The following is a 10071-nucleotide window of genomic DNA, read 5'->3' on the forward strand; positions in this document are numbered from 1 at the left end:
AAGGACAGATAAAGAACTTCCCAGACAAGAAAAAGATAAAGGAGTTCAACATCACCAAGCCAGTATTACAAGGAATGTTAGAAAGACTTCTTTAAGATGGAAAAATAAATCAAAATTATGAATAATAAAATGGCAACAGCTACATACAAGGTCGGACAATTAAGTTCATCCTAGAAAAAGTGCTACATACCTCATTGCTGAATATCACTATGGTTAGTTTCAAAGTACTCCCTTTGGGAAGCTATGCACCAACACCAGCACCTAGTCCACCCCTCAAAGAATTTTGGAACTCTTTTTCTGGAATGGCCATAAGAACTGTCATCGTATTACCCTTGATGTCCTGAATGTCATCAAAATGTTTTCCTTTCAATATTTCCTTTATCTTTGAGTAAAGAAAGAAGTCATTGGGAGCCAGATCAGGTGAGTAGGGAGGGTGCTCCAATACAGTTATTTGTTTACTGGCTAAAAACTCCCTTATAGACAGTGCTGTGTATTGTCATGACGCAAGAGCCATGAATTGTTGGAGAAAAGTTCAGGTCGTCTAACTTTTTCACGCAGCCTTCTCAGCACTTCCAAATATTGAATGGATAACTGTTTATCCATTTGGTACAAATTCATAATGCATAGTCCCTGATATCAAAAAATGGTTAGCAACATTGTTGCAACAAGTTCACAAACTTAATTGTCAGACCTTGTATTTATCAACAGTTACTTTCAATTTAAATGAATTAAATGTTCCGATCAAAAGACATAGGAAGGGGGCGGCCGGTTAGCTCAGGTGGTTAGAGTGCAGTCTCATAACACCAAGGTTGCCGGTTCAATTTCCACACGGGCCAAGGAGCTGCGCCCTCCACAACCAGATTGAAGACAACTACTTGACTTGGAGCTGATGGGTCCTGAAAAAACACACTGCTCCCCAATAAAATTTCTAAAAAAAAAAAAAGACATAGGAGGGCTGAATGGACAAGAAAACAAAACCCTTATATATGCTGCTTATAAGAGACTCACTTCAGATTGAAAGTCACACACTGATGGAAAGTAAAGGGATGAAATTTCATGAAAATGGAAACAAACAAACAAACAAAAAGCTGGGATAGCAATACTTATACCAGACAAAATAGACTTTAACACAAAGACTATAACAAGAGACAAAAAAAAAGGACCCAGTAATCCCACTTCTGGGTATTTATCTGAAGAAACCCAAAATACTACTTCGAGGGGACCTGTGCATTCATATGTTCATTGCAACATTGTTTACAATTGTACACCTGAAACCTATGTAACTTTACTATTGTTACCCCAATTAACTTTAATTAAAAAAAAATTTCAGAAAACAATTGCCAAGATGTGGAAGCAGCTTGACGACGATGAAAGAATGGATAAAGAGGAGGTGATACATATATACAATGGAATATTGCTCAGCCATGGAAGGGAATGGATTCTTGCCATCTGCAGCAGCATGGATGGACCTGGAAGGTACTGTGCTGAGTGGAGTATCAGACAGAGAAAGACAAATGCAGTGTGATTTTACTTATATATGGAATCTAAAGAACAAAATAAACAAACAAAAAAAGAAACAAACTCACAGATACAGAAAACATTTTGATATTTGACAAATGGGAGGAGGGTTGAGGGTGTGGGTGAAAAAAGGGGAAGAGATTAAGAAGTACAAATTGGTTGTTAAAAAGTAGTTATAGGGATGTAAGGAATATAGTCAATACGATTACTGTAAAAATTATGTATGGTATCAGATGGGTACTAGATTTGCTCGGGTGATAAATGGGAGGGGGTTGGGGGACAGGGTGGAAAATGTGAAGGAATTAAGAAGTAAAATTGGTAGTTACAAAATAGTCATGGAGATGTAAAGTAAAGTATAAGGACTATAATCAATGATATGGTAATAATTATGTATAGTTCCAGGTGGGTACTAGACTAGTCAGGGTGATCACTTCTTAAATTATATATAATAAATGTCTAACCACTATACTATACACCTGAAATTAATATAAAATAGTATTGAATTTCAATTGTAATTAAAATTTTTAGGGCTGGCCGAGTGGCTCAGTTGGTTAAGAGCTTGCTTAAGAGCGTGAGCTCTGAGCAACAGGGCTGCCAGTTCGATTCCCACATGGGCCAGTGACACTGCACCCGAGCTGAACTGCCACTGAGCTGCCAACAGGTGGCAGGATGGCTCAGCTTGTGAGAGCACATGCTCCTAACAGCAAAACTGCCTGTTCGATGGTGGGCTGCTACGCCCACGTGCAACTAAGACTGAACTGGGCACCTTGAGCTGAGCTGCCACCCAAATGGCTCAGTGGATAGAGTGTGCGCTCTTAACAACAAGGCTGCTGGTTCAACTCCTACATGGGATGGTGGCCACACTCACCTGCAACTAAGATTGTAACACAGCACTTTGAGCTTAGAGGCCACGAGCTGCCATCGGGCAGCCAGATGGTAGCTGGCGCCCTCCACAACTAAGATTGAAGAACAACTTAGCTGGTTCTCCTCCCCAATTCCCCAACATTGCTCCCTTCCCCCAATTCCCCAATTTAAAAAAAAAATTTTTTTAAGTGGGGAAAAGGCGAAGGGGAATAAGAGGTCCAAATTCCAGGTATAAAACAAACAACTCATGGGAATGTAATATACAGTATCAGGAATACAGTCAATAATATTGAAATAGGATAGTACAGTGTCAGATAGTTGCTGGACTTATCATGGTGATTACTTCTTTAGGTATATAAATGTTGAATAATTATGAAATTGCATGTTAGCTATATTTTTAATAAAAATATTTTTAAAAAGAAAGAAAAAGAAGGAAAGGGAAGAAAGAGAGAAAGAAAGAAAGAAAGAAAGAAAGAAAGAAAGAAAGAAAGAAAGAAAGAAAGAAAGAAAGAAAGAAAGAAAGAAAGAAAAAGAAAGAAAGTCATCATAGTATGGTGACTTGAAGCTGGAAGCATTATTCCTGTGGATTCTACATTAAATGATTGGTAAAACACTGGATAACCACATGAAAATAGATATTGTTGGGGGAAATCCTGCCATAATTGTGAAACTGAGCTAGATGACCTCCTATGATTCACTATGAATGATCCTATAGAACCGACCCTGCGCCCATATGAAAACAATATCTTTAGACTTAGCCAAGAGGATGAACAAAGTCCACCTCATCTTCTTCATTTCTCTCCAAACTCTCTCCAACCCAAAAAGATTGTGCTATTCACCTTCTAACACTCTTACCCTTTCTCTTTTCTCTAATCAAAGAAACTTACCACTTTCTTCAATTTGCATGTAGTAATGTGGCTCCTCACAAGTGTATCGAATGACAGAACCAAATAAAGTATGTTCTGGATCTTCGAATTTACCATGCTGAATGACTTCAGGAGAGCCACAGTCCACAGCTACAAGAAGGCAAGAGAGTGATGGTCAGAATAACCACTTTCTCCCACGAAGTCATTGGTCATTAGGCCAGTTACATCTTCCCAGCCATGTCCCTCACTCCTTCCCCACTCCCACATCAATAAGCACACCTTGGATGACTCTCCCCATACCAGCTTCTCTGTGGGAAGTTGACATCACTCAACTTCCAAGCCCACTGAGCCTTGCCAATTCAGATAGCCCCTTGAAAGCTACAGGGAGGAACCTGGTTCTCAGTGATTGGTGAAAGCCCTTGCAGAAGCCAGGAATGGACCCTTATGGTGCTATTTACTCTACCAATCCCACAGCCCCTTTCTTTGGAAGAAACCTGAGAGGCTGGCCTCAGACCAGATCAGGGCTGGGACTCCATGACTGACTTCCCTGCAAAAACCTAACCCATTCTCACAAGCCTAAGAGGAAACCATGCATTTGAATCTTGATGCACTGATCTTTCAGTCCCCTCTGAGAGAAAAACAAGAGTCCCATTTTTAAAAGATACATACGTTGACATTTCAGTTTGGAATTACTCCACTTTCCATTGCTTTGACAAGTAGAATAGAAAGATGTTGAGCCAACACTCCCCTGGAGAATGATAGACATCACCATTAATTTATAAGAAGGGTTATGGAAAATCAAAATAAAAAAATGGAGGGCCAGCCGAGTGGCGCAATGGTTAAGAACTGGCTTGGGACGCCAGAGGGCCCCGGTTCGGATCCCACATATGAGGGCCAGTGACACTGTCCACCACAGCTAAGATGCTGAACAACAGCTCAATCTGGAGCTGGGCTGCCGTGAGTCGCTGGCGACGGCGTAGGCTGCAGCCCCTGTGGCAGTGGGTTGCCATGGGCTACCGTATGTATAGCCAGCAGCCAGCGTGAGCGGCCAGCAGCCGCAGTGAGCGGCCGTCCAGAAGCCGGCGACTGATCTGCCTTGCCCGGGAAGAGCGCAATAATGGTGCCAACTTGGGCCAGTGAAGCAACGTCCTCTACAACTAGACTGAAGAACAAAACGACAGCAACTTGTCTGTTCCCCTTCCCCCAATTCCCCAGCGCTGTTCCCATCCCCCCAATTCCCCAATAAAAATATTTTAAAAATAATAATAATAAAATAAATTTTTTTAAAAATTAAAAAATGGAATCAATCCCTGGCTTTGGATCAAGGAAGAATCCTCACAAGAAGCTTGGGGACATCTTAACAGAATTACCCAAAGCACCCAGGAGTTGGGGCTAAAAGACAACTTTGCCCCAGCATGTCAGCTCCCCTTCCCCAGGAAGGCTGTAGGCAGAAACAGAATGCCAAGCTGGCGAAAGAGCCCCATAACTCACAAGGGAGGACTAAAGACCCTGAGTTGCTCTGTTAATGGAGAAGGTGTTATATCTTGCTCAAACAAGGGCATTTAGTAAACAATTTTTCAGTATGCTCATCCTGACCTAAGGACTAGGGAGAAGCCCGTTATGGTACTTTACCTGTACAACTTCAAACCCATCCAAACAGTTTATCTTCACCACATCTCTGAACACATATTTTGCCTTCTCAGGCTCCCACACAGAATTGACAGTGACTTCTTTAGGACAGGGGATTGCTTGGAAAAGATAGGAAAAAAATTTTTACCAAATAGGTAGATAATCTCTGTTCTATGCACATCATTCTCACACTTTATAAAATCATTCAGTCACCCTCCATCTTGATTCCTAACATTCCAATAGATGTCTAAAATAATATGGCACTGCCAACTAACCGTCCCCAAGTTGTCTGCACTCACAAGTCCAGTTGAAGTATTCCTAGTTGTTGATGTATTTCTAGCCACCACTAACAGACTTAGATCTTGCTTTGAAGGGGAGTATCTCAGGATACCTATCCATACAGCAATCTACCTGCTTTGGTTTTACATTGTTCAGGGACTTTGGTACCACCAACCACAGAGCAACTTTTAGATTACTCACGATCTCCATGATAACGAAGTTTCCAGCCCTTTGTTTCCCCTGTTAGGTCAGTTTGGAAGATGATATTAAGAACATTACTCTTGGTTTCAATATTTAGTGGCCCAGGGAATCCATCACCACAGTAAGGACCAAATTGCTGGTCTTTTGTAACAAACTGAAAGGACACAAAATTATGAAATCAGAAGAGAGAAAGAACTGAAAGAAGCAAAAATGGAAAGGATAAAAGTAAGCGAGGTAAATAAAAATAATATCAGATAAGACAAGGGAGGGGAGAAGGGACAGAAGGAGAGAGAATTTGTCTTCAAGGAGAACTCTCTCTGTCTGAGTTGGGAGAAAAACTAATCAACCATCACTCACGACTAAACTGTCAACGCAGTTGCCCTCTGAATCAGCTGGTTCCACATCAAAATCTTCTCTCCGCACAGTCACCACCACTTGGAACCCTTCCTCTAACAAGATCTGATATTCACACCTCGAGTTCTCTGGGTATGAGTTGGGATAATTGGGACTTGTGATCTCCCCAACCAGTGCAGTGAACACATTCCCACTGCAATTGACTAAGAAAGAAAAAGAGAAAGAGAAATCAAATATTGGCTCAAGCAAAGACGTTCCTGTCCTATTCTATGATTCCTCTTATGAACTGACAGTCCCTGACTGGAGCCTATATGCAGCAATTACACAACCAATATATATTAGTAAAGATACCCTATGCCTATTAGGTTTCCATCACATTGCTTATGATAGAGCCTTGCACAATCATGAACAGCCCCAGATAGACTCTTCACAGACTATCTCTCTTTTCCCATTAATTAACTTGACCCTATAACTTTGTCTTCCTCCACTCTTATGGCTCCCTCTCAGCTTATGGGTAACTAAGAATAGATGAAAAATCAAGGCTGAGGCCAATCAAAATTGGAAAGGTAAATAAAGCCCTTACTAAAATCTCAAGCCATTCCAAATCCCAGGGATCATGCAACCCTCTTGGTGTCAAGCTCACCTCCACAGTTTTTCATATCATCATGAAGGAAGTATTCTGGGGGACAGGAGCAGAAGTAACCACCAATGAAGTTGTTGCAGAAGTGGCTACAAGGGACATCTGCAAAGTCTGTGCACTCATTTACATCTACAAAAAGTAAAGATTGAGGTCAAAGACAAAGACCTAGAAGGGAGAATGAGGTTAAACCCAAAACTACAAGGGCAAGAAAAGGTAAGAAAGGCCTGCTGCTTAAAGGCCTTCAATGAATCACATTTCAGGGTGGTATTATTCTCGATTACTCTCCTGAAATGTGACTCCAGAGTTGTGCCCTATCATTGCAAAACTATAAGGGAGCTCTCAATGCCAGAGACCCTTGACCCTTCTAAGAAACATAGCATTTCAGCTCCAAAGAAAACACTCTGCAAGCTAAGCACGATCATATATCTTCTACAGGGAGGAACAATTAGTACATTTATTACTTTATAGGATATGGCACTTCTGTGAAATCTAAACCATAGTTTGGCTTTATGAGATGTTCTAACTTTATTTTAACCTGAAGATAGGTGTAGAAGCATGCAAAATTTAAAGGTTTCTTTGCCATATATTGAATGGATTTGAATATCATACATTCCTTGTGTGAGTCAAGTTTTTTAACTTTCCTAGTCTTCATTTTGCTTATCTTTAAATGAAGATAATAATACCTACCTTGAAGAGTTGAGGTGAAGATTAAATTAATATAGATAAAATTCCTAATACAGTGTCCACTTCATAGTGGTTTTCAATAAATTACTATTTATTATCTATTGTTACCATTATTATCATCACCACTAAGATATGATCATGTGTTTGAATTTCACAAAGGCAATTCATGAAGGGAACCAAGCCAACTTAACACTTCATAAGAGTTGTAAACAGAATCCTCATCCACTGAATTGCTCAATGTTTGTCCTGCTCCTAATCTTTCAGCTGGATCAATGAATCACATAGAGAAGGGTGAGCCTTACCTATGGCAATATAGTATGCAGCAAACCCAGTGAAACGCTCTTCATTGGAGAAGTCTGACCTAAAGACCACCTGGAGTTTATTGTATGGGACTTGGAACTCTTCCACAATTGGGGAGTTGGGATTCTTGCTGGTCCTCTGTCCACAGATTTTCCCTTCTTCAAAGTCTCCTGACATTATCTAAGAGAAGAGTCAAAAAGAAGCTAGGAAAGAGTAATCTTTTGATATGAAGGTCAGAGAAAAAAAGACGAAGAGGATAGAACACATACCATCTTAGGACTAATTGGTTCTAGTTCACTGTATGCCTGTGGCACTATATCCTTCTCATTTGACCACCCCAGCTCTATCCTGTATGTGCTTATTATAATTTACCTGCACTGAGTCATATGAGCAGTTCTCTGACAGCTCTAGGTCCAGATGGGTGAAGTAGAGGTGGATCCCGTACCCTTCAGGAACTTCTATATCCCAAGATTTCTCTATCTCATTGGGGTATGCCTGGGGGTAGTTAGGGGACAGGATCTCCCCATACATAGTAGGCTCAGCATAAACCCATGTCAAAAGGGAAAACAGGACAATGCACCTGAAAAAAAAAGGCAAATGGAGATGAGGGTGACACAAGTACCAGCGCGAACTAGTGCAGAGCTCCAGTATTTGTCACAGGGAGAAGGGCAACAGCACGTAGAAGAGAATCTTAAGTTGGAATAAAGCAAAAAGGGCCGAGGTCAAACCAAAACCCAGCCTTCATATCTGAGCTGTTTTCTGAAGAAGATGAAGAGAATGGAGTCCTTTGTAGACTCATGGTCACTTACCACATCACTGGCAATTTGTCCATCCCTAGTGAGCAGCACGTCTCTTGGTCCTGGCTCTCTGCACCTCTGGACTTTGGAGCTAAAGGGTGGCAGGCCTGGTTTATTTGTCTAACAAACACAGGCACCTGCTTTGGTGGTAGAGGGCCACCTGGGGTTCAGTGTCACCTTCATAATAATAACACACAACTTAAACAGAGTCATATTAATAATCATCTCCATATGACACCTATCCTCTCACACCCTCCCTGGTTCTACCTCAGTTAATTTTCTACACTAAAACTAAGTCTTACCCCTCTCCCATTGCTTCTCTGGACCTTACCCCTACTTTTTCTCCAAAAGAATAAGTACTTTCTCCCAGTTTTCTTCCTCCTTCCGTTCTCCCCTCTCACCCTCACCCGCTACCTCCACCCCTACTCTATCAGTCTCTCTCCCGCCCTCACAGAACAATATCCCCATTTCCACTCACGTTTTCAGGCGTCTTTCTCCACCATGACCACCCACCTGACATTTCCCCCACCTCTTTTGACAATAACCACCCCATCACTTCAAATCAGTTCTCTTTACTATGTTTACTATTGCACACATTTCTGTTGATGCTCCCAATGAGCTTCTTTCACTAGGGTAAGGCAGGGACCTTGGGAGAGGTGGTCTGAGACAGGGTTGGGCGGGGAAGAAGAAAAGAGACAGCTGAATGGCAAGAAACTAAAAGGAAAGGAAAGGTATTCCCTCAAATTTCTGTACTAATTTTCTGGGGTTTTCTCCCCCTTTACCAGAAAGACATCTTCCCACAGTTCCTAGAAAAGTCTTACCAAATGTTTCTAAGCCTGAAAACAGTGGTAGGTAGTGGGGTAATATGAGGGTGGATGGGGTCAACCTCAGAGAAACAGGTTGTCTATATTTTGCCTTCTCTTTATTCTACTCTTTCCAGCCCTCCGTCTTTGCCTGAAACCTTCATATGTGAAGTTTTATGCCTTTCTTTTTCTCTCCATCAAAGCTCTGCTCTCCATTTTTAAGGCTTTACCTTCAGAAGCTGATGGGAGCAAGTGTGTCAGTCCCTTCTCTCTTGCCAGCGGGCATGCTGGGCGGCCCTGCCGGCTCCCAGGGAGAGAAGCACAGGACCTGGACGCTCGCTCTTCAGGCACCTCCGTTGGCCTCCCTGTCCTGGTTCTGTTCAGATGATTCTCTACCCCAGTGTGCATGTCTGAAATTCTCTGACCTAAACAAGAGGGGGCTGGGAGACCACGACACAGGGAAAAGATAACTCAGCCTTGGAGCTCCCTCTGCTTTTGAAACAAGAACTGCATAGCTCTCTCAGGCCTGAGATTCCTCTATCTAGGGCTACAGGAGGAGAAAGGAGGAATGGGGAATTTCACCGATTGCCTAATGCTCTTTTTCAGCCAAAGGGTGTGTTACAGAGTTTTCTGAGAAGTCAGGTGATTTGTGGGAAAAGGAGGGGATGAATGAGGAGGGGGAGGGAGGCAAGCAGGGCGGGGCAGAGGGGTGGGGGAGCCAAACCCAAAAAGTCCAACCCTCCAGTTGTGTATGAATTATGAATAAGTAACAGATACACAGGTCTCCTCTGTCTTTAAAGCAAATGTACTGGTTGGACCAAGCTGGTATGAGATGAGGCTTTCCCCTCTTCCTAAAATCCCCTCGTATCTCCAAATATCTAAATTCTACCCACCAATCAAGCCCCAGTTCAGATACAAGCCAGAGTCCCTGATCCATAATCCTTAGGTCCAGATATGTTTCAAAATTCAGAATTTTACAGATTTTAGAAAGTGCAGTACATGGACCCAATATTAGATAACACCTCCTCTTCTCTCTCCCCTCAAAAGGCTGGGATAACACACCATTATCAAACATTAATATTTCTGCAGCTAAACAGATTGATCATCATAGTAAGTGGGATTACTGAAATTGTAAT

At 42.0% G+C, this 10071-nt stretch overlaps 1 protein-coding gene across 2 annotated transcripts in view; it reads right to left on the minus strand.

Moving 5' to 3' along the window:
- Positions 1-9359, minus strand: part of C1S (complement C1s) — a 16734-nt gene extending 7375 nt beyond the window's left edge. The window contains exons 1-10 of one of the 2 annotated variants that reach the window (XM_019627701.1): positions 9166-9359; positions 8145-8309; positions 7708-7915; positions 7338-7515; positions 6355-6480; positions 5715-5914; positions 5358-5511; positions 4881-4996; positions 3918-3996; positions 3270-3398 (exon numbers count right to left, since the gene is read on the minus strand). In XM_019627701.1, coding sequence (XP_019483246.1) covers positions 3270-3398; positions 3918-3996; positions 4881-4996; positions 5358-5511; positions 5715-5914; positions 6355-6480; positions 7338-7515; positions 7708-7915; positions 8145-8167 — 1213 coding nt within the window. In that variant the 5' untranslated portion in view covers positions 8168-8309; positions 9166-9359. Of the gene's footprint in view, positions 1-3269; positions 3399-3917; positions 3997-4880; positions 4997-5357; positions 5512-5714; positions 5915-6354; positions 6481-7337; positions 7516-7707; positions 7916-8144; positions 8331-9165 lie in introns of both variants that reach the window. The other variant, XM_019627702.1, reaches the window with a different exon arrangement.
- Between the last annotated feature and the right edge of the window lie 712 nt (positions 9360-10071).

Source organism: Hipposideros armiger, unplaced genomic scaffold (assembly GCF_001890085.2).
Source record: "Hipposideros armiger isolate ML-2016 unplaced genomic scaffold, ASM189008v1 scaffold_739, whole genome shotgun sequence".
Taxonomy (NCBI): domain Eukaryota; kingdom Metazoa; phylum Chordata; class Mammalia; order Chiroptera; family Hipposideridae; genus Hipposideros; species Hipposideros armiger.